The sequence below is a fragment of the Cimex lectularius genome, unplaced genomic scaffold (assembly GCF_000648675.2).
Source record: "Cimex lectularius strain Harlan isolate CLEC.00 unplaced genomic scaffold, Clec_2.1 scaffold68, whole genome shotgun sequence".
Lineage (NCBI taxonomy): Eukaryota > Metazoa > Arthropoda > Insecta > Hemiptera > Cimicidae > Cimex > Cimex lectularius.
The window spans coordinates 1,927,522-1,953,220 of NW_019392732.1; the positions used below are offsets into that span (position 1 = coordinate 1,927,522).

Here is a 25,699-nt window from a genome sequence, read left to right on the forward strand (position 1 = left end):
TAGTCCATTTATCTTAAGGAATCCAGGCTAGTCAAATAACTATTAAAAAAATTCTTAAAAGCGGAAAGACTTCATTGTAAAAGTTGACGTAAAAAGTCATTCACGAATAAATCAATTGTCATAGACTTGTTCCTGCCAGAAATTACATATGCAAAACGATAAAGTTTTTGAGGAAAATCTGGTATAATGCGCCCTTTGAGAGCTGTTGTATCGGTTCTGTACATATAGTAGACCGAAAAGTTTCAATTAAACATGGAATTTTATTATAAGGTCCAGTTATTAGTGGTTGTATTTCTTCTACGTTTATGCTGTGCTTTTTTCTAAGATAGTATGGATCCATTTACTACAAAATAAGTGCTCTGGGACCCAAGGAGAGCGTAAACTTGTTTTGTGCCCCTAATCAGTTTGGGATGGGTTTGCAATTTAAACACCATTTTCGAGCTAATGATGTTTGAGTTTAAGCTACCTGGCTATCCGATAAGACAAATCTTTTTATATCCTCTATTGATTGATAAGGCTCCCAGCCAAGGTGTCCTTAAGCAAGCCTAGTGTCCTTTTGTTGTTCCTCTCCAAGATTTGGAGGACTGTCCTTTTATAAGCCTATATGCAAATAATCAAACTCTATTCTTATGAAGAGTACATCTATAGGACGTAGGTTTATTAATATATTCAGAACAAAGGTAGGCGAGGTCCTCTGCTTCTGTGATACACAAGAAAGGATTTGGATACTACTCAAGAACTGTGTACTTAAGACCATATCTATTCCTGAATGCAGAATTATATATTTTTGTAACATAAAATGCCCAGTTGGTTGTTATTGATCTAACGTCTAAAGCCCGAGTATCATTTGGAGGTTTAATCTCCAACATAACTCACCTTTCCATAGATATAGAAAAAACGCGTTTTTGTATAGAATATATAATTTAAAACAGTTCGTTTTTATAAATCGTTTATTAATTCATTGTCCGGATAACGTGGTCGAAAATCACGCACTGGTGATACGAGGGAGATTTGACTACGGTGCGGCAGGTGCAGACGCCCGGGTGTTCGACCCTGGGGTTCGGATCAATTATCAGATTGTCCCATTTATGCTTGAAAAGAAGCCCTTTAACAGGATCAACGAGACTCTGAAAAACAACGAGTTTAAAAACAAGACAACGTTAAAGCAAGCATGTTGTTTTCACCTCGATCTGATCCGTGTGATTGGTCCGGCTCGTCTTGTTCTTGCAGTTGAAGAAGCCCAGGTCCGTCTGCATGGGCCAGAGCTTCTTCTTCCCCAAGAAGAAGCCGGTCATGTCAGAGTGGACGAGACGGCTGTTGTAATCTATAAAACCGGCCACCTCGGTCCCACGTTTGTTGCTCACTCTTATGTATATTATTGACTTCATGAAAAAAACGACCAATTTTATTAATACTTAAAGAGAATTATGTCATGTGGTACGCCAGTTACTGTTCAACAACTTAAAGTTTTTAACTTTTTTGTATAAAAATCAGGGATAAGGCTAATTTGAAACAATTGAAAGCATTCAGTTCCTTCATTAATACTTGCAAACTATTAGTAATAATTTACAAGGTTAACAATTATTCCATTTTACGTTTTAGTAGTCAATTGACCAAGTTACTTTTTTCAATTAATTATTCTTTCTATGTAAGGTCTTAGTTGAGATAAAAAAAGTCAGTTTCACGAGCGGGGTTCGAACCCACGACCTTCGTCTGAATACGCCGCTGCTCTACCTTGTGACTTCAATTCTCTCGTGCACCAACTTCCCATCTCAACCTACAACCGTTCGAATTTTCCCTCTTTGTATGTTGTTGTAGGTGTAGATGTTGTAGGTTGAGATGGAGAGTTGGTGTCCGAGAAGATCGAAATCACGATAACTCGAGTTGTAGCGGCGTATTTAGCCGAAGGTCGTTGGTTCGAATCCCGCTGTGACGCTGACTTTTTATTCCGACCAAGACCAAGAAAGAATAATTAATTGAAAGAGTTAACAATTATTATGAACATCTACTCACATTATTAAAACGATCTACTTATCCGTCCATCCTATATCTTTAAGTTAGGTGTACAAAATAGGAACAAATAGATAAAATAATATTAATCGTTTTTAAATAAAAGACAGATATTATGACAGAATCAGCCTGAAAATATACCAAAAGTGAAAGATAAATAGATCAAGATGATCGGAAAGAAGTAAACTCAAAAATTGTGTAATTTTTCATGGGGTCTGCGGGGTCCACCTTTATTGTGGAATTTCTGATCATTTCAGTCGGCCTACCGTCACTGTTTTGGTATGTGTAAAACAGGTCCGCCACTGAACAAGCCGAAAAGCGACTGATGATAACAACAACACAAAACAAGAAGGATTGGCAGAATCATGACAACCTCAAACTTCATATTTCCCAGCCTTCGTTCAAAACTAAACAATTGGTTGTTAATAATGTATTGGAAGGTGGTAAAAATATTTAAATTATGAATGATACATTCAAGATTAATTTATTGAACGATTTTGTTTGGAAAACATTATGTTGCTGTCTTGAAAACCCAATAGTCACCGGAAACAGTTAACCTTATCGATCAAATTTTATACGTGGAAATTGACTTGTTTTGCCCCAAATTCGTTTTTCGAGTTGAATAAGTAATTAGTAAGTTGTAGCATGTTTACAATATCATTCACATGCTGAAAAATGAATCACGGCCTTTTAAATGGTTGTCACTCACATCGCAGGAGGGGATGTCGTGACAGTCTATTGGAAAAGCGGAGATTTTTTTTTGGGGGGGGGAGTGTTGTTGGGACGAGTCTTTTCGAGTTATCGAAGCACGATAACCAGTGGCTAACTATAAACATAAACCAATCTTGTCTTTGACACACGTGGGCGGATGGTTGATTGCTCCCAGCTATAGATTCATTTCAATTTCGCCTTTTCAATATATGGTTTTGATGTGTTTTTTTCAATTTTGATTTCGGCAGGGAAGATATGAGAAGTTGTATCCAATTTCGGGCCTTATTTTGTGGCACAAGAGTCTGCATCCAGTATATTATTAAAAGATAACCCAGTACGCTAACAAAGCGGATATTACAGTAGGTTTTCCTGAAATTCTTGATCTCAGAATAGCTATAATTCACATAACTAATGTCTTTGTGAATTGAAAATCATGATATCATTTCATAAAATTGTCCAAAACTAAGCTATCACAAATAGATTCTATCTTTTAAGTGTTAAATTCTTTATAGATAATTTAAATCTTTTCAATACATTAGAAATCAAAAGTTGAATTACCCTCACGAAATATTATCTACAATTTCTAGAGATGAAGATTGTTATTTAATAACGTATTTCAGTGTGGATGAATGTTGTACAAATGTTATCGTTCTGTGTATAGAATGATACAGATTATGAGAGTGAGAATAATCCGATATCTCTGGCCAGACATTCAGCGAGGTTTGTTTGTTTGTTTTTAATATCCGTATCCTAGTTTCTTTGCTAGTACCGAATATACCGTACCGAAATACATTGTATTGATCAGATTTTTTTTATAGTTTCCGATTCAATTTGAACTTATACTCTGTCTGTGTGTGTGTGTGTGTGTGTGTGTGTGTGTGTGTGTGTGTGTGTGTGTGTGTGTCTGTGTGTCTGTGTCTGTCTGTCTGTCTGTCTGTCAGCCTGCCTGTGTNTCTCTCTCTCTCTCTCTCACTCTCTCTCTCTCTGGATTAATGGAAAATCTTGTTTTTTTTAAGAGAAAATTAAGCTTCGACCGTTAGTAGCTTCTTAATAATCAAATCGTACATAATCACATTATAACACTTTTAACAAACAATACAATTTTAAAATAATCTCTAATATAAAATAAATAAATAAATTTATACCTATGTACATATAAATAATTGTTACAAGGTACTCTTTGTATGGAAATTAAAGCTGATTTTGCAGGCGGTTTTTAAGTCCATTCAGGTCTTTATAATAAAAGAAAACATTTTATGAACGATTATAATTATTATAAAATTATATGATACTATAAATGAAGACTTAATGTAAGTATAATGTAATTTATTTAAAAAAACGTTGAATTTTGCTGACATATTAGATTTGATTCGAATTATTAATAGCAAAGGCTTTTTCACTTTGTCATTTTATCAATATTATTTTATTAAGCTTCTTAAAATCATGTGTATTTCAATAATGAAATGTAATATTCATCTTTTTTTCAGCATTTAGTTTTAATCAAAATTTCTCCATCGAGTATATTTTGGTGTTAAAAGTTTGACTCGTTTTTTTATGGCTGTTGATATATTTTTACAATATTTCACGAGACAAAGTGTTTGTAAAAAAATTAATTAATTTTAAAAAATGCATTACGAATTTATTAGCCTGTCAGCTGTTTATATAGACGCAATAACTCAAAGTTCAATAAGTGATAAGATAAAAAAATGATATAACACGGACGAACTTTGGAGAAAGATTAATTTGCCTAATCCGCCGTGGTAACTTAAATTTTAAGAAAAAAAAATATGCTAAACATTAACAGAACATTTATTAACATTAATCTATGTTAATTGCCGGTCTCCCTCTCCTTTAATGCTGCTTAGTACTACTTATAGGATTGGGCTATAGCTATCGGGCCGGATTAGCTTGCTTAATGAGCCGGAAACGCTGGGTTTTACTTTTTGCTAACAACTTGGGATTTCCATTTAGCGCTCAATTCACGGCGGAGCGGTTACGCTAAACCCGCATGACCGAAGTGTCGTGCGGTCATGGTTCTTCGTTCAGCCTGGACATTCTATTTTTGTATTTATTAATAATACATTTATTTGTGTTATATTTCAAAGTTTCTAATAAGCTTAAAAATCTCTCCGGTAAATTTCAAGATCACATTAAAACACAAGACGATTGAAAAGAATATGGAAAAGAGACTTTTTAAATGATTAATATCATCTTATTTATTATTGCAGAGCGGCTGTCAATGTGTAGCTTTCTTTATAACGCCTGTAATGTTACAATCACAAATTGAAATTCAATCTGTTCATTGTACATAATACATATATAATTGTTGATAAAAATAAATGAAGTAAAAAAAATACAAAAGACAAACTAATAAATTATTATGCAAAATACGATATCTCGTACATAGTACATAATATTCAATTAGCTACTAGACAAATTTAGGTGATCACCTAATTATGTTAAAATGATGCTTGGTAATAAATTATAGGTAGACGAATAAATCCCAGCAGGTTAATTTTTAAATAAGTAAATAATTACAAAAGGTAATGCTTAATATTGAATTAATAAATCTGTACTACACAAAACACAGAAAATACTTTCTTTTTCTTTTTTTTTGAAAAACAACAGAAATGATTTTAAATAAAATAAAATGGGACGAACAAGCATGTTTTTTAGAAATAGGGCGTAAAATATTTGTGATATAATTAAATAATTTTCTTTTGTTTGATAACTTAGGTTAAATGGATTAAATAAGTCCTACATAATTTAAAAAAATTGATAATTTCACTATTATTAATATTTTTTTACTGAATTGTTTATATATTGTTCAAAAAAGGTCTGCATTTTGTAGTAAACCGAATTAGTTCTAACCTTTTAAATTGTGTTTGTAAGTGTTTATTTTTTTAAAACTATGATGTTTTTTGCATATATTTACAACAGAATTGAATAATTATCATACATTTTCTCGTAAATTTTTGTTATTTATGATTTTCTATAGAAAAGAGGCAATTTACCATTCATTTCATATTATTAAGCACCTCTAAAGTGAAATCCATTAAAAACGAAGAGAATGGCAAACAAATATACTATACGTCAAATATACTAATTCGAGACTCTGCGTTCATTGATTTGGCGTTAAAACGTTTATAACCATTCTATTACAAATTGTATTAAATTTATTGTCTACTGCACAAAAATACCTCTTATCAATTGAAACGGCACATATATAAACGCATAAATTTAATTTTGACGTTACAGGATTAACCGATCAAAAACAGGTTTCCGATTTGACGCTAAAACAACGAATTTATTGTTAGGTTTATAAAAATAGTGAATCATTGATCTTTTGCAAGAAAGTTGTGACAAAATTGTATCTCTTTTTATTAAAAAAAATAAATATATTAAAAAAATCCGCTTTAGGGTGTTGTATGTAATTGCATAGTACATTTGTTTTCATTATTGTTCTACAGAATTAAAAAATAATCGTTGTTATATAAGGAATAATTATGGAGAAAAGTATATCGAAATTAATTAGATTTCGTGGCCCGATTGACCAAATAACATGTTTCAATTAATTAATCTTTATGTAAGATATTGGTTGAGAAAAAAATGGCAAAAAGGAGGGAAAATTCGAAAGGTTGGGTCGAGATGGGAATTCAGTGTCCGAGAGGATCGAAGTCACGATAGCTCAAGTGATTAGAGCGGAGGCGCATTGAGCCGAAGATCGTGGGTTCGAATCCCGCTCGTGACACTGACTTTTTTATCTCAACCAATACCTTACATAAAGTATATTGAAAGATGAACATCGTTTCCCTTTTCAAGACAAGAGATTTATTTCCCATTGCTGTCAATAATAATATAATAATAATTAATCTTTGTTTCGCCATAATGAAAAATACAAAAGATAATACAGTTTTTTTGTATTCAAAGTCGAATAACAAAAACAATTTAGGACTTAATTATAAAAGTAATTTTTTATTAGACCAATACGGCCTGTTTTCCATAAGTGTAAGCACTTGTAAATTTACGTTATAAAAAAATTATCCACCAATTCCTTCTGCAATTAGAAATTGATAATTAGTTTTTAACAAAAATACACCTAAAAAGTAAATCCCTTTACCTAGAACCCACCTACATCCACGTTAGTTATTTATTTTTCCTATTTAACTATGACAAACTAAGTGTCTTTCAAACAGTATAAAGGATGGCAAATTGTGAGTTAATGACTTAAAAACATTATTCGAAACACTTCAAAGCTCATGGGACTACTTTTTAATTTAAAAAAACATCGTTAGCTTTTTAATTGGATTTTGGAGACAGTGGACAAATGTAGTCAAATTTTGCCGGTTTGTTTCTTTTGGTCCTGAAAAACGGGTTTGTCCGGGCCAATTCCGTCGAAGTTATGCGAGACCCGGTTTGGATTGGAAATCAAAGTTTTTCCCTTAAGGATACGACAGATAATGGATTCTTGACACGAAGATTTCCGCTCCGGGGCAAAGTTCCGATTGCCGGATAGATTTTTTTAACGTTCCAACCAGGCTGTGAAAAGTTTACGCTATGTCTATTATAATTTATTCACAGTAAAACAAAACCCTGAGATTTATGTGTAAATGGAAGCCTTTGTAAGTGAACACTGCATATTAAGATTAAAGAAAATGTTCATATGTTAAAAAAACCACTTTTTTATTAAATTCACCAATCTTTCTCATCACTTAGTCAGGAACAGTAGACAATTAGGCCGGCCCTATTTGACCTGGGCGGATATCGAGGTAAACAACTACCAATTTGCTGGGTCGACAATTAGATTATTGCACGGGCCGGTGAAAAAGTACGTAATTCGTTAAATTTACAGAGTTTTACTGTAATAATTTAAGTCAAAGGATAAACCGTCAATGTTGTGGGAAAAAAAGCCAAAAATCGTAAACTTTTGGTTTAACCATGCTGTTAACTTATACAAACAAGGGGGTGGAGTTAATTCCTTCAGGGAAGATAGATGCCTCCAACCCCCAGGGCCAATTTCTTCTACCTTATTTCACCGAAAAAACAACCTTGGATAGGACATTTGACGTAATAGACTCTAACATCTGTAAATTCCTACCAACGAGGAGGAGGGTTTAGAAGGAAATTTGTCCCAATATAAAAAAAGTTGTTAGTAGTTTTATGTTATTGTTTTATTAAAACGGTTGAATTATACAGGTCGTCTTTTATGGCTCATCATTAAATTTTACTATTCATTTAACATTATATGGCATATGTTGAACAAACGAGTTATTATATCTTCAAAACTGATCAAAATACTGGTATGAAAAATTTATTTTCAGTCTTAGCGTGTCTAACCTTTTAGTGCGCTTCTTGATCTTGTTGATTACAGAAAATATCTATTTGGCAGTAACACAGCAAAGATAGGCAGGCCAAAATGATTGTAACAACCATATTACAAGTTCTTCAGTACTCGTACCCTTGAAGAAATCTCACAATTTAAAGAACAAATTGTAATGAATAATGATTATTGGATTTTTCATTTTTATTTGCTTTTTTATGGCAAAGAAAAACTTACATAAACAGATTTTGAGATTTTCTGTTTTGAAATATATGAAATGAAGCATGGTCTGCCTAGTTTCGCTAGTTTTATCTGCCCGACGCATAATTTCGCAAGGTAGGGAATGTTATTCTTTAGCATGTTACAACAAGCTGTTATACAGACCAGGTCGGAATCGACCGACTACGCTGTTATGTGAGGAATGTTTGCACTTTGGGCTGGAAAAATTTATATGTGAAAGTACGGTGGGGTTTATTTTAAATGAGTTTTTCGGCTGGACACACACACGGGTTTTGCGTGACATTCGCGCATCATCAGTTTAGTGTTACTTATAAATTAGGCTAGGTTAGAGTTAGAGATGAGTCAGGTTATGCTAGTGACGAGTTAGATGTGGTTTGGAAGGGTTAAGATTAGGGACGGGATCTTGAAGATGGGGCGGGTTAGTTTGGTAATCGGCTGAAAACGATACTTCTACCCACAGATTTTCGCAGTAGTTCGGATTTCGAGTTCTAAAAGCTCATCGCTAGACTAAAATCCACAATAACGTTTTTCAACATAATTTATAAGAGGAAGGAAGTCACGATAGCTCAAGTGGTAGAGTAGCGGCGTATTTAGCCGAAGGTCATGGGTTCGAATCCCGCTCTTGACACTGTCTTTTTTATCTCAACCAATACCTTACATTCAAAGAATATTTAATTGAAAGAAGTAACTTGGTCAATTGACCACTTAAATATAAATGGATTAATAATTTATGGAACCCATCATTACATGAACTTGAAACTATCTGTTTTTATGCCATAATTTTAAAATTCGGCTCTGTAAGAAGTACTTCATGATTTCTATCAATAGTTGTAAACCTAGACGACAAAGTGAGAAAATGAGAACAATAGTTATATTGCACAATGTAATTTCCGATTGACTTTTCGAACTTTGAGTTGTTTGATCATACAACATTCAAATTACGTTATATTAACATTTCTAAAATGTAAGATAGTTAACTTACTTGTAAGCTAGTCAAGATAAATAGTAAAAGCAGATAGAGCTAACTTATTTTCCGTATTGACATCGAAATAATATTGGCCTGGAAGCTTTTAATTCTGCGAGAGTCTGATTTATAAAAAATTTAATCACTAAGTGAACGTCGCGGCCGGTTATCTCATGAGAGGATTCCTCTTCTCACGATAATTCTCAGCTCTTATCGCTATCTCTACGGGCATGGAGTGCTATTATAAGCTGTTTGTAATCCCTTCATGGAGGTTGGAAAGACTCTTTACCACAGCAGAATCTCATTAATAACAGTTGGCTTAGGGGTGACTACACCTGAGTCATTTGTTTAATTAAACGTCTGTATACGCATTTCATGCAGTGCAATTCATAATTTGAAAACTAGAATGTAAACGTTGTAATGCATGTGAACCCTTAATATATGACATTTAACCAGATATTTCCTCAATTTCCCCTTGTACTCCCAACTCCAATACTTCATGAAATAGCTGACTTTTGTAAGATCAATTCATTCATGAATTTAACTATTTTGGATAAAAACCTGTTTTGATTATTTTAGGAGAATAAGAGTAAAACAAAATCCCTACTTCATTTGGCTTTTGTTTTTATCGTCTTATGCCAAAAGAATGTCTGGAAATAACAAAATCAACGCTGAGAATCGAACCTTTGATGCGACTGTCGTCTTATTCCCTCATTCGCCCCTTACCGTAACAACTTAGGTATTAGTTATATGAACGTAAATTAATTGGTAGCAGATAAATTTTAATATGACTTAGTATAGGCCTAACAAGTAGACCGAAATTTGATCGTCTTTGATCACCCTGGTCTATCTTGCTGGTTAAGTCCTTTTATTTTGCACAGAGACGAAAACAGACTAATGAATAATAGTTTGGGTCTATTTTCTTGTAAACAACATAGCCAGGAAGTAGGTAACGAAGTCAATTTTCAAAAATTATTTTGTGATCTAGTTGATTTTGTGGATTGTGAATGAAATGTTGCATATTGAAATAGAATAAATTATGCAGAAACATATCTTTAGCACTTGTTAAAGGCAAAGAAACACATTTTACCCAAAAAAGCCACTGAATATAGCCAATTAGTAAAACGCGTTTGACAGACAAAATCATTAAAATCAGATAGACCAGAATGATCAGTGAATTTTTGGGTATTACTTCATAGTTTTTCTTGGGTCAATTTTTTTACATAAATATAAAACTGAATACCAATAAAACCGCGGATCTGTTGGCTCTCTCTCTCACCGCCAACTCTTCGATCAGCTGGTCCGAACCGAGGGAGAGCTTTGTACTGATGCACGTCTGGATGATCTTGATCGGTGTCATAAGTGATTTGACTTTTTCCCTCCTCCTCTTAAACTCGGACTCGGAAAGGGTATCGCCGCTACTCCTGGTAATCAAATTCACAATAGGAATACAACGGTGACATAGGTTAGAGAGTCTTGCCCGGCGTGTAATTGGGCCCATTAAACCGCCAGAGGATAAAGTTTTTTATTTTATTTTTGAAGCAACCAGCTCTGACAATATTTGCTAGAAAGGGACGTTTTGGAGAGTTTTTTTATCAGCGCTCAGCCAATTACCCTATTTATTTATCCTGTCCTGTTCGTTTACTTAGAGGCTGTTATACAGGATTTATATTTATAACCAAAATCCACATCTAAATTATAACCACTTAGAGCAAACAATTCTCATTATAAGGAAAACAGATTCAGTACGGATGTTTGACGTTTATACAACTAATCGTTGATCAATATCGCAGCGTGAATGAAGGAGCTTGAGAACTGACAAGTACTATCGGGTACTGTGCTAACCAGACTATCACGTTTTTTTTCGTTTCTGTTTATGTATATTTGTGTTTGTTATTTGCGTTATTTTATCCACAATTTACGAGGCCTTGAGTACAGAGAGGCTTGCAATAGGGTAAAGAAAAGAGACGGTTATCGTTCTAGTTGGTCTGACCTCTTGGCTGGAGAAACAGGAAAATAAATTAGTAGGATTAAAACGTGAGAAAGAAAAGAATAGAAAGGCAAAGAAAGACCCAGACCTCTTGATTACCAATGTAGATTGCGGCCCTAAAACTAAAAAAAAGAAAAATCGTAGTTGTTGTTATGCGACATCAAGTTCCTAAAATTATTGTAATCAATACAACACGTAAAAATTATTGTGTCGAAATACTTGTAAGTTGTCACTACTAAAGCATAGTAAATATTGCTTTTTGTCACCTTTCTTCTGTTTGAATATAAAGATGTGTATTGTTCATTAACTTTCTCATGTATAAATGAGAACAAACAAAAAACTAGCGATATATCGACAGATGGTAAGTAATGGAGGTTTATGAATTATTCTCGATATACAAATCAAACACATTGTTAAGTGGTTGAAATTAAACTTCATCCACCCACACTTTAAGTGAAGAGGTAATGGTACAAAACTAGGATCGTTCTGCTGGTGCTGTTGAAGCTTGATTCCATACATTTCCTAGCTGTTAATTTCTTCGAGCTGCTTTCTGACCTTTATCTTTCAGACTACCACCTCTTTCAAGATATCGCCCCATTTGTTATGACAAAAATATTTGATCAATTTAAAAAAAATTTAATCAGAGCTGTCTAAAAATGCACACTACAGTACACTTCTATCGAATATTAAGCAATATTCATTATATATTAAATATGAATTTAAAAAAATTACGCTATACTAGGCGAAATAAAATATATAGATCAATTTTAAAAAGTGGTGTCAAATGCACAACTTTTTCCCATTTCAACCTCCTCCCCTATAAAAAAATTAGACAAATTATGGAAATCTAATTGGAACCGTCGGAGGAGGAGGGCGAGTCGATTTGCCTTTAAATGCCGGGTGTGGTTCATCCCCGTTTCGTAGTTGTAGAAACCAAGTTGTGGTATAATTTATTAGCCTGTTGATACCAGGGCGTGAATGGGATTGGACGTCCACTCAGTCAAACCTAGACCTCCTCCCTCATCTGCATGTATTTTCCCTCGGGTCATATCTCGTTAATTATTCACTTAAAGGAAATCGAAATTAATTTAAATGTAGGCCTGATGAGAGATTTAAGATGGGGAGAGAATTGTAAAACAATTAATTAAGGTTTTTAGTTGAGATGAAAAAAAGTTAATGGCACGAGAGGGATTCGAACACACGACCTTCGGCTTGATACGCCGCTGCTCTACCACCTGAGCTATCTCAACCTCGATCCACTCAGACATCAACTCCCCATCTCAACCCCACCTTATGAGTTTTCCCTCCTTTCGCCATATTTCAAATGTCGTGTAATCGGTTTGGATTCTCGACGACAATTGAAATGGCGACGGAGAGCTTTAGTGAAGTGTACTTCAGTTAATTCATTAAATTCACTAATTTCGTATACAATGATGATGATAAAGGAAAATTGTGAAGCGAGGGTTTTATATCGACCAAGCACTGCCCTATGTCTTACTTTTTCGTGGTCCGCTTGACCAATTAAACATTACAATTAATTAAGGTTTTTAGTTGAGATGAAAAAAGTAAAGAAAGGCTGCGTCAACACACAAGCGATCTTACCAAAAATCCAAAATAGTAACAACAGCCATATGTCCAGTATTAGAAGTATAGACCAATTTTTCACTTACGAACACTCTGGATCAAGGTATGGTCTTGAAGAAGAAAGCAAATTTAGTGACGTCAAAGTATACGTGCTCATGATTCATCGACACATTAGTTTTTACTTTCAAGGTACTCTTAGGAAAGAACTCAACTAAAACTACGACAGTACAGAAATGGTCAGGAACCTGGAGAATAAACTTCACGAAAGGAAAAAACGCCATATTTCACAGGGATTAATTTTCAGAGTTAATCAGGGAAATTACAAAATTGAAAGAAATCATTACAGTCGTACTTTAAGGTGGTCCTAGGGCCCATATACAATGATGATGATAAAGGAAAACTGTGAAGCGAGGGTTTTATATCGACCAAGCACTGCCCTATGTCTTACTTTTCCTGGTCCCTTATAGTTCAGTTTTGATTCAATGCTTTTTTTTCGGAAGTAATACGTCTGCCATTCCTGCAATTTTTTCCCGGGTCTTCTTATTACTTTAAGCTCTATTGAGCGGTTGCATTCGAATATGAAGCGGTAGTTAGGGTGGTAGTTTCTTCCTCCTCATTATATAACTTACAAATAGGGTCATCATTGAATATACCCATGTTGTGTAGGTATTTCCTCAGCTCATCTCACCTTTGAGTGTTACGCTTTCCAACTGTAGCAATGTGTTTGCGAATTTTGGTGAGGGTTTGTTATTCCATGGCACTTTTGGAGTTCGTCCACTTCTCTTTTTCTTCTTTGTAAATTCAGGGATGGAGGTGTCATCTTTGACCTTGTCGTATAAAGATTCGGTTCTGGTCTTTTTACTGTTTTGCAGATCTTCCTTAGGCCAGTTTGTCTGATTGTTCATCACAAAAGATAATATAGTCAGGTTGTTATGTTTTACGAGGTTTTGGTGATTTTGGATGAATGCACCGATTAATTTGGATGGGAACTTTTTACGTACTAATGCTTTTAGGACTGCTCTTAGGAGAATGTTTTCTCAGTGTAACCTCTTTTAAGAATTTCTACGACGAGTAGGGATTACAGATTGAAATCCCTTGGATCTCAGGAAGTAGCCTCCAGCTATACACGAGCAACCTTACCCAATTTGAAAGGTGATACTGAGAAATACAAAAATCCATAGATCGTGAAAAATTTAACTCGAAGTCTAAAAAGTATGCGCCTACTATTCACAAAAAGGTGATCGTTTAAGTAGGCAAGGTAGGGTGTACTCCCTTATCCTGAGTCTTTATTAGGTATCATGATGACGCTGGACGCTAAATAAAGCATTACAAATAAGTTCTAAAACTTTTATTGTTGTGCAGTATCTAACGATGGAGATGCAGGTAATTTTTTAGCATAGAAGGCTTACAGACGTTCTAAAATAATTTAAGCATATGATAAATGTTATGTTAGAACAATAGACCTTCAGCGATACTTCCGAATAAATTAGAACAATGAAAAGGCGAAAAAACTGAATGTGCTATTAGACAACTAGAGCTAGTTTAATGAATTGCGTGCTGCAAAATTATGTGAAATGAAATCATCACATGGTAAGCTTTAATCTATTTCTTCTTTACTGATAGTTATAAGTGTATGGTTGGGCATGATATGATGGACTTTTGATAATGTTATTGAGAGTATGACAAATACGATGTCGTTGAATAGCAAATTTAGACGATTTTGTACACTTATAAGTAAAAATGTTCAGAGATTCTGGGTTCGACTGGGCTGTTAAATTCAACCGGTATTTTAAATATACATCGTCAAAATTTGAGTCATTAATCAAACTATTTATCGAACAAAAGATAAATAAAATTGTACTAAAAAATTGAAATACGAGAAAGAAAATGAATTTTTCTTTTGTCACGTAGGATCCCTTTTCAAAAGCGCACCATGTCGATTGGTGAGTTTTTTCCACCCAACAGGCCGAAACCAAACGGATAGCATGTTTTCACCCGATCCGTAATCCATATCGATGTGCAAAACCAATTGTTCACATTAATCTACACGGGTTTTTTTCTTCAAAACCCTATCCGCGGCCTCTTTTCATTGTGTTTTTACGGCGATCCTTGTGCATTTTTTAATGCTCCCTTCGCAAAGAAACAAAGAAATAGTGGCTTCACCGGAACAAAGAATCTAACAGTGAAAAACTACATTCTTCAAAACCTTTTGTCCCTCAAGTACAGTTCTTTCAACTATGGAGATAATGACCGCTAAACTGATTTTCTTCAGCATATAAAAACCACCGAACAATGTACAAGCAAATGTTTTGTCTAGCACCTTATTGGAAGCAATTAAAGTATTACATAATTGTTTGTATGAATTAAATAATAATAACTTAAATTTACAATCTGATCTTAAAACCACATTAAACAAAATATTTTTCATTATAAATTCAATAAGAAAACACAGTCTACACTTCACGTAATTAGATAGTTTTCAAATTTATCTTTTGTTTTACAAAACTATACAATTTTACTCTACAATGACAAAGACTTTAAAAATACTAAGTAAATATCGAAAACTACAAGAAAAATTTACTTATATAATAAAATTTGCCGATTTCCTGTTGAACAATATTAAAAAAAATGCAAACGACAAAATTCAAAATAAATTAATCAGTTGTAGCAAATTGTCAAGTTCGAATTTAAGTTTGAGAACTTGCAATTAAAACCCGTAACTTTCCCATCAGCACGTAAAATAATCAGAATGAATCAATGTTGACACTGAGCTAGTACAAAAAGTGCAATCGACGAGAGAGAATTGAAAAAATAAAATAAACAGAATAGATGATGTTTACAAAGGCTGGTAGTACTGAGTTTCAAGTTAATAATTAACAATTTACAATTATCCCGGAATAAAAGAAATCTAAATTGAATTCGGTGTCTGTAAATTTGCAGCCATCCTTCATCTACTCATTCCCGTTGAAATTTTATTTTGATTAAGAGCCCTTTCCGGTATATTATTTTACTTCAAAATAAGAATAAGTATGTAAACATTGAACAAAATCTTGCCATCCGGTAAATAAATAAACTTTTCAGTTGTCAAGAAACCACAAAGTAGACCTTTAATTTTATAAACCAGATTTCGGTTCGTGTTCCAAAACTACGAAACGGAGAAGCTTAACGGAATAACACACAGACCAACCACTAAATTAAAAAGGGGTGGCAGTTAGTCAGTGGTTCAGTGGTCTTAATTTAAAATTATTTTTTACGACCACGACTGAGAAATCATTTCTAGTAAGTAGACCGTGAAATATTTTAAATGTCACTTGGTTTGCTATTTTTTAAAGATAGTATAAGCGTAAAACATAATACACAGACTAACCACCAAAGGTGGCGAGATGTTGAATGATTGATGTGCCTGACTGAACCATCATAAACAACTATTCAACCATGGTGAGAGAAGCGTTCTGACAGGATCAACTCGCCGTCCTCAGCATAAATGTTTTTTTAAATTTTTTTTATAAAATGTCTCGTTTGAAAGAACAGGACTGACAAAATAACATACTGACAAACCACCAGAGATGCTGAATAGTGCCTGACTATCAAAATCAGCGAGAGAAAAAAGCAGTCCACGATGGCCACAGACGAAGCATTAAATCACTTAGCACTCCTCAACTAAATAAATATTTTACAAAATGTCTCGTCGTTTACTTATTGATTGCTAACCGTAAACGTAAACTCAGTGGTTTAATCAATTTCTGTCATTATACAAACTTATAAAAGGGGCCCAACTGGCGAAATAATTCAGTCAAACCTTCAAAGATGGCTAAATTGTAGGACAGAAAAAATTACCAAAGCGATGAAGCAGTAAGCTTTTCAGAAGCCTGATATTTTAATCAATGTGCTCTTCTCCCAGACAAGGTTCAAAAGCTCCATACTTTTTTGGTTATAAATAAAAAAAGTCCAGATTGGTCGGATTTAAATGAATAAAGGTGAAGTTTCAATAACAAACAGAACAAGCCCAAAAGTTATCGAGATAAAGAAATCAACAAGAACAAGCATACGACTATTACGCATCAAGGTCATCCAGCAGTCTAAAATATTTTACAATATAACTCGTCGTAAACTGATTTGCTAATTGTTAATGATAGTATAAAAGTTGATTGGTATAAAATGTTTTTATACTGTTTTTCTCAATGTACAAACTTGTAAAAGGTCACAATTTAAAAAATAACACACAGACAAATCATTGAAAATGGCAAAAAACTCAGACTGATTACACTAGCGAAATGTTCATTAAATATTGCGTAATTAGCGTATTAAATTTTGTACATCCATGATGGTTTAAACTAAAATGCCTTTCATAAAAGCTATATATAGAGAAGGTGCGAAGTTTTTAATAAGAAAAAGTGTGAAAACACTGATTACTTTTAAGTATTCAAGGTTGAAATTTCAATTTAAAAACCGATCAAGCTCAGAAAGTATCGTGTTGTTTAAAACGTAGTCAAAAGCTACAGGAACGAGCGACCGCAAAGTCCGGGGTTGATTAAACAACAAGATCGACTCGCAGTCCTCAATGAAATATTTTACAAAATGTCTCGTTTTTTATTATTTGATTGTTAACAATAATGTAGACTGAGATTGTTGTTCAGTGTTCTTTTATTATTTCTCTCAATGAGCAAACTTGTGAGAGACTGAGGAAATTACACACAGACAACCCATAGAAAATTGCAAAATGTGTCTGACTGACAAAAATAGTAAATAGTATGATCCTACAATAATGATACCATTAGCTTTGCAAAACCCATAACAGTATGGTATTTTAATCAATTTTTTTAACAATAGCTTAATATTTTTAAAAAGTGAACATGTGTGGTTTTTAATAACAAAAACTGGTAAATCCTTTGTTCGTTTTAAGAAGACCATATTTAAACTGTAAATGTTTGCATAATTATTTTTATCACTGACGAAGCGACTTCATATTCTCTTTTACTGTAAAAAGACCGACAGATTTGTTTTAAAAGTTTTAAATCACACAACTCGGACAAGACTCGCTAGATCAAAAAAAGACTAATCGATACTTTAAAAAAAGTAATATCGATTTTTACAAATATATCGTCATGCCACCGACCTGTAGCCGAGCCGAGCGATTTCCCTCGTAAGCATCCTGCTCCGAAGATAGAAGAGGTCATTTTCGGAAATGAGATCGTCTAAGTATTCATCGTAATTTTTAAATTTGAGAATGTGAATCCTATCGCATTCCAGTTCGTCCGAGTCTTCGTCTCCCCTTCGCAACATGGCGGCGGTTTAAATTTGGAATTTTGATACGGGAGGCCTGAAGATCTTTTCGCAACAAGGCTATTTCAATTTTTCAAAATGTCATTGGTTCGTCGAACACATGATTGCGGATTGAAAATGTTCTTTATTTTGAATATCTGCATTGTAGATCACCATCTCCTACCAAATAAGTATGACAGACACCCCTAATTAATATGAACATCCTCGCAACAGTTGGCAGTAATTATGTAAGAACCTGAAAGGACAAATTCAGCTAAAACTTGGCACTAATAAAGCCATTTTATTCTTTATACGATCTAACTTTGACTACATTTTGTATTATGTAATATTTCAAACAAAAATGTCATTTTTTTAAAATAATTTAAAATAAAATAAAAATAACATTTCCTTAAGCTACACTTCCCTTTCATCAAGCAAATTGTTAAAATCCACTGCGTTTTCAGTCGTAATATTACCCTAATGAACGAAATATGTAAAAAAAGAGAAAAAGTTACACAAACTCGTGTTTCCTTTGAAAGTATTACTGTCAACATGGTGTAATTTTTTGTTAAATTAAAAACAAATCTAATTTAATTTTGCCGATGGTTTTCAAAGCATCAAAATAACAATGATATAGCAAACAAATGTTTATTATTTATATAAGTATATCATCTTAGTGGAGGGTTAACGTCCGACTAACGTTGGATGTCGCGTATGAAAGATTCGTTTTAGAAAGCAATTAATGTGGCTCGGCCATTTTTTTGGACGTTACGGAAGAAATCGACTTATTATGAGTTTCCTTTTTAAGTTGAAAAGTATCATTGGTTCATCTTCTTCCTGTTTTGGCCTATCAGTCGCATTTCGTCATATTCAGTACATGTCTTTCTATGGTGTCTCGCAATAGCCACGATTGTTTAATGAGCGGTAGTTTGATCCAAAGTGGCTATTTCGATATACTAACTATCAATTTAAGAGAAATTTCGTCGTTTCCCATTGCCTGTTGTGTCTGAGATACACTCGACTCTTGCTAATTCGAATTTCTTGATAGAACGAACTTCTCATCAGGTTACTTCGGTAAAGCGAAAAAATTCTGTGCATTTTGATACACGCGGTAATACGAAACATTTTCCGTAACAGGGGGAGATTAATCGAAATGGAGCCACTTCCTATTTTTATAATTTGCACTTTTCCTTTGTTACAATACATTCGTCTAAATTTCCATGTATTGTTTACTTCTTTTCAGCCTTATGTTTCCTTGAATTTTCTCTAGTTTGTTATGTTCTGCGGTAATTTCGGAAAATAATTTAAACAAAGAACGCCAGGCCACATTGAAACAAAAACCACTTGACGATTTTATTAATACTGGTAATAATGACAATTAATTAAGGTTTTTAGTTGAAATGAAAAAAAGCTAATGGTACGAGAGGTATTCGAACCCACGACCTTCGGCTAGATACGCCGCTGCTCTACCACCTGAGCTATCGTGACCTCGATCCACTCGGACATCAACTCCCCATCTNGCCCTGAAGATGATCTCAATAAAGATCGAAACGTTGGCACGATAAAGAAAATGTTTTTCTGAAACCTACATCACACCAGACCGCATCTCACCATTTCTGAATAATCAGTTCATTTTAACAGTTGATCTATTCATTATTTTTACTATGTTTTATAAATGTACAATTTAAATAATAAATAGGAAAAATGCATATCAACTCGTAACCATTTTTTTTTCTTTCCTCTTGATAATTCAAACATTTTGATAATTCGAATTATTTTTTAGGTCCCTAGGTTTCGAATTATCAAGAGTCGACTGTAGTTGAATTCTTAGTACCTGGCAGCGATGTCCTGGATTTTCCCTTGCTTCTGGATTCGAATCTCGCCAAAGCCCATGGTTCTTTAATAAGTAACGTAAAATAGTTTGACCCCCATCCACCAAACCCATCGGGTAGTTGGAGATAAGTTGTTCCGTAAGATAGGAATTACTTTACGTTTGTACAGTTTTTTTATGACTGCAAACTTGGTCTATTGCACTATTCATTATCTCGATTTTATATCTGCCGTGCCATAAATATTTTCCAAAGATTTCCTGGTACCCACCCGTTTGGAAAAAGGGTATTTTTTATTTTCATGTGAACGTTATATTTATTTTTTTTAAATTCCACAGATAGAAATATCGATTTGTCGCATAGAGCTGGATTCGATCAGAGAAAGCAGGGTACAATTAAACCGGGGCTTGTCAGAAGACCGGCCCTCGTCGTTAATTTAATGAAATAACTTCTTACTTACGTTTAATTTCGTCCAAGGGGAATAAGAAACGCCGCTAGATATGGACAGTTTTATTGGTGCAGAAAGTTTTATTGGAGGCCTGATTAATTGGGCAAAGAAGGTTTAATCTCGACAGTATCGCTCCCGGATAAACAAGGCGTTTTATTTAATTTTTCCCATCGGTTAATCCGCCCGAGGAAGGAGAAGGAATTCCTTAAAGAACCAAGGGACGGCGAATACCAGCCATTTGTTAGTACCTTTAAATCGTCTTGGTTGATTATTACCTCGGGTGATGCATCCCCTCGATTATTTAGGTGCAGGCGTACAGATCTGCCAGCATTCCTCTACTTCCGAGCTATTTATCAACGCTAACTGTTTTAAACAGGGTGTATAATTCTTTTGACGCTTTTAGCCCTTTGTTGCTGTATATAAAAAAATTCCCGCATTGGAAACGTGGCAGCGGTCTAGAAATACCTCCGAGATCAGGACCTTGTAGAATGAAATTCCACACTCGAAAATGGTGACAGATTTCAAATAATGTCCTTCTGTTTTCCAAGATTCTATTTCCTTGAGTTTTTTATTTAATTTAACAGTTTATTTATTTAACAATTCAAATATTTTAGCAGCATTATGAGCGCAGACTACAGCTTGATTTTTGTGATGCACTTCTAATTTTGTCGTATACGATCATGCTGATCCGACTATTCTCGCTGGTTTGAACTGACAGAAGCGTTTCGGCTTCCATCGAATTAGATAATGCATAATGCTATTGTTTGTCCTTGTTTTAGAGAGATACTTATTAATAGACAAATTAAGAACTTTCTAATCGGTTTCTTTCATCGTGATCCACCTACTATCGTTATTTTATCTGTCAGAAAATTTAGTTATTTAGCTTTATTCAGTATATTATTGTCTCTCGTCTGCGTCCCCTTTTGTAGAGTGATGAAAGTTGGTTTCAATTTGTATGGTTGGTTTTTTTCTTATCATCAATTTAAGACTGTATTGATTGTCTCTGACTACCGCCTACCCTTGCTGTTTCTGTTGTCATTCATCATTTTATAGATGTCTGCCTGTTGTGTTGTGCCTCGTTCCATTCTTATTTAAGAGAGTTTGGTTTTTGAGTTCTAAGGATTAATCTCGTTCCATAGTATTATCAGTCAATATAAGAGTAGTTTGATAGTTGTCTATCGTCCTTTTCCGTTGATTTGTTAAGTTAGAAGAGTTTTGGCCATCTTCAGTGGATTTCTTCCTGTTGTTTTGTTCTCTTATTTTTTATATAACGTGATGATGGCAGGATTAAATTTATGAGATTTATTTTGGCTATGAATAGTCAATTTGAGGGTAGTTTGATCGATTTATATCAACATTCCTTTTCTGACTGTTTGGAAAAATCAGAACCGTTTCGACCACATTTAATGGATGTCTTCCTGTTGTCTCTCGTGCCGTGCACATTGCTTTTGTATAATCTGATTATGGTCGGTTAAGATTTTTTTTCTGTTAGCACTCAATTTAAAAGTAAACTGACGCCATAATTGCGCCTTTGTCCACTCTGGCCCGACTATCTTAGTTGTTTAGTCGTCAATTAGCCATAACCTTAAATGTCTGCTTGTTGTACAATCTGATTATGGCTAGAGTAAATTTACGTTAATACTCAAATGGGTAGATTGATCGCATCTTTCCACTCTGGTCCGCTTATCCTCGCTGTATATACTGGCCATATTCACTAAATGTTTACCCGTTGTATCTAGCGTTCGTTCTTGTTTTTTCGTGTGCAGTAATTAAATTTTGAACAATGGGGGTCTACGTACTAATTGACAATTTAAGAGTAGATTGATCATCTCTGACAGCCTATTCTGGTAGTTTTGATCCCTCTGTCAGGTTTCGTCTTTTTTCTTTATTCAGTAAATGTCTGTCTGTTGTGTCTCGTTTTTGTTCCTGTTGTTTAGTGTTTGATAGTTGAATTCTGAGTACCTAGCTATTTCAATGAACTGAAAGATGTAAGAATAATTTGACCATAGTTTACCGTTGTGGGTGCCTATTCTCCGTTTTTTTATCCATAACAAACGTGTTTCGTCATTTCGCAATCTTTGATGATTAGGTTGTATACATTTCACAAATTTATGTACATACAACATCGAAACAAAAAATTTTGTTTTAATTCCTACTTTTACTTGAAAACTTTTCTGATTAGCGGGCTTTTTATAAATTAACATACCACGTGGCGTCGGTGGCAGAAACGGTTTAAGCATTATCACTGTATGGTAAAGGTCACAGGTTCGAATCCAGCGGCCTTGCAATCCCGATATACTTACAAATCGGATTTTTTTCAAAAACAGGCATTTCAAGAATTTATATAACTTCGTAGATGAAATACCCTTGTTTAAAAAAATATAATTTTTTCATGTTATCATAAAGTTATGATAGTGATTTATATACATGTATTATTATATTATTTTTGTAATTGTTAAAATTATTAATATTATATATAATGCTTCCTCCAGGCACTTTTTCAATGGAAAAAGAACATAAAGAAAGATGGTAAGGATTAATCGTATAGAAAGATTTAATGAAGGCATTGACAGGAAATGAAGAACACGTCATAAAAAGGAAAATATCATAAATGAGTTTTTGAATAAGCTGATGTGAACTCCTTCCTTCTGGGTTATATATCTCTCACTGAATCTATTTGAGTTGGAGCCTATCCAGACCACCTGCGGTTTACGGTTTCTTCATGGTTATCTCTTCCTCGTCTGTATTATCTACAGAATATTCTATGGCCGATTTTAATAGCTATGTGTTATTTTTATATGGATAAATATGTTGTAAGTTCAATGAAATAGAGAATGATCGGAGAATTTTTGTTAAACTATGATTAAACCTTTCAAACCTTGGCATTTAATTGGTGCTCGTTTCGATTATGGATGTCCCAAAGCATTTTTACAGTGGTTCCATGGATTCGTTTTAAAAATGATCAAAATTATCTTATTCCAAAGCTGTAAGACATGTAAGTCTTCTACTTTCGTATAAACAGTAAAACCTTTCATGTAGCCCCTGAATAAAAAGGCTCACGTTGGTAAATTTTACATTCCTTTAAAAAGTCTTGTTTTATGAAGGTGTCGGTGCGTTTTACAAGTCTTTGATTCTCATTGGAATTCCGTGCACATTGGGTTGCCGGATGTAGACATACAAACAGTCATTTGAGCCCAAGCATTTCCTCACAGCTTTGTTTCGTGACAAGCAATATTACACCGGTTGAAAATGAACATTCCCTTATTAACATCGTCTCTTTAGATCATGACAACTTTTCTGACTGGACCGTTTCGGTCATCTATTATTTTACAAAGTTGTAAATGAAATTCTGTTCATCAACCGCTCTGAAATATATTATATGCATTGTTATACCGTTATAAAGAAATTTTTCACTTCACCTAACAACAGTTAGTTCTCGACTCAAACGGCGCCCGTGCCCGATAACCCTCACGACTCCGACGTTATGCGGTAAAATATAACTTCCGATTTAGTCTTGAATGAGATCATGATGCAGGAAACAGGCTGTCATGCTGTTACACATCATGATTCGACTTTTGTTTTTCCTGATGAACTTCGATTAAAAGTTTTTTTTTTTATTTAAAGTTCAAATACTAACTTTGTTTTGAACACGGAAAGATGGGACCAATAAGGAAGGATTTACTGGCAGAGCCATTTTCTAATGATAACCGTCACACGAAAACAACAAACATACTGCAGTCTACAAATTTTTGCCAAAATATCAAGCATTTGATTGACACTTAACTGTAAATTTTAATCGTTTCAACAACAGAAATTGAAATTCTTTAATTGCAAATTCAACTTGGATTAATAAAACATTTAATAAATTAATCACTTTCTATCCCCAGCTCCGCTGTTTTGGCAAGTCAGGTGAGTTTTTAGCGATATTGAGTGGATGTCTTTTTGTTGTATCTCGCGCTCTTCTATTTTGTACACTGAGTTAAATTTATAAGTTTTGTTTTATTTTTTAATTGTCAATTTATGAGTAGGTTGATCGTCTCTGACCACCCTGGTCCATCTATCCTAGCTGTTTCGACCCGTCAAATTTAGTCATATGCAGTAATCATCAATCTGTAGTGTCTAGTGTCAGCCCCAGTTATTAAGCGGGTGTTAGTTGGAGCCTACCTACCTGGCTGCTTTTACGTACTAAATGTACAACACATGTATATCGTATATTTGATTTTATTTATGACTCTTACAACCACTAGTGTTTGTTGAAAGTAATCACTTTCTATCGTTCAGTCCCGCTGTTTTGCTAAGCCAGATGCGTTTCGGACATTTCGATTGGATGTCTTCCTGTTGTTTCTCGTGTTCTTCCATACATTCACTGCCTCTGACAACCCTTCAATATTTTTGAAAATAAACACTTTCGCTGGATTTGCCCAGAAGTTAAACTTTGGTCTGTAAAGATAAATATAAAGATAGATAAATAGGCAGATAAATAGGCAGATAGATAGACAGATAGATAAAGTGAGATAGAGAAAGATATAAATTTCTACCTGTTGACAATTCCTTCATGTTTTCATATTTTTCTTATTTTGAAAATTGTTCAAAAGTCTCTAAACAATTTGAAAACCAAAGTAACTTCTTTTCTTGGTTTTTGTTGTTCTTTTTTCTTTTTATTATATTGTTTGCTTTTTCTTATTTCTAAGTTTTTTTAATGGGTTTTAAAGGATGTACGACATTTTGTCATTTTGTTTCATACGGTTTATTTTGTTTTATACGGTTCTAGTAAATATTTTAATTTAACACTATGCTTAAAGTGCTATACTATGCTATAAAAGTGTGTTAAATAATTAAGGAAAATAATATGTCAATTAAAATATTTTCAAGAAGTAAATGTACTTTAAAAAGTGAACTGGACACTGAAACGTCATACATTTGAACATTTAAAAAAATCTTTTTAAAAAGTGCCACATAAACATTTAAGTACGTAATTGACCAAAAAGAATAAATGAAGACTGTTTGAAGTTATACTTGGTGTCAAAGATGAAGAGTTCTTTTCAATTAGTTTTGATTTCTTGAAATTGTTGAGGAGTTTTATTGCTTCCAGTCAACCAATTCGAATATTTTGTTTTAAAGCTTATAAAGAATTTTCATGGGAAATTAAACTTTTAAACAAGTCTTAACGGGGTTAATTAAGTTTCCTTTTTTTCATTCAATATCGCAACGATAAAAACATACCAGGGGGAAGAAACTTTGTTCAAGAAATTATATAAAAGGCAATAAATAAATTTCACAAGTTAGGTGTAAAAGAAGACTTAATCTCACATAAATTGAGAATCATTAGCTGATGCTAATT

The 25,699-nt window shown here is 33.8% G+C and overlaps 1 protein-coding gene across 1 annotated transcript; it reads right to left on the reverse strand.

Annotated features, from left to right (window-relative positions):
- Positions 1-936: 936 nt before the first annotated feature.
- On the reverse strand, positions 937-18,383 carry LOC106661590 (uncharacterized protein C4orf22 homolog). Its single transcript, XM_014385105.2, has 4 exons — positions 17,936-18,383; positions 10,489-10,669; positions 1,185-1,382; positions 937-1,127 (listed from the first exon to the last, which is right to left on the reverse strand). The coding sequence occupies exons 1-4, from the start codon at positions 18,100-18,102 to the stop codon at positions 954-956; spliced, it is 720 nt and encodes a 239-aa protein (XP_014240591.1). The 5' UTR covers positions 18,103-18,383; the 3' UTR covers positions 937-953.
- Positions 18,384-25,699: the final 7,316 nt, after the last annotated feature.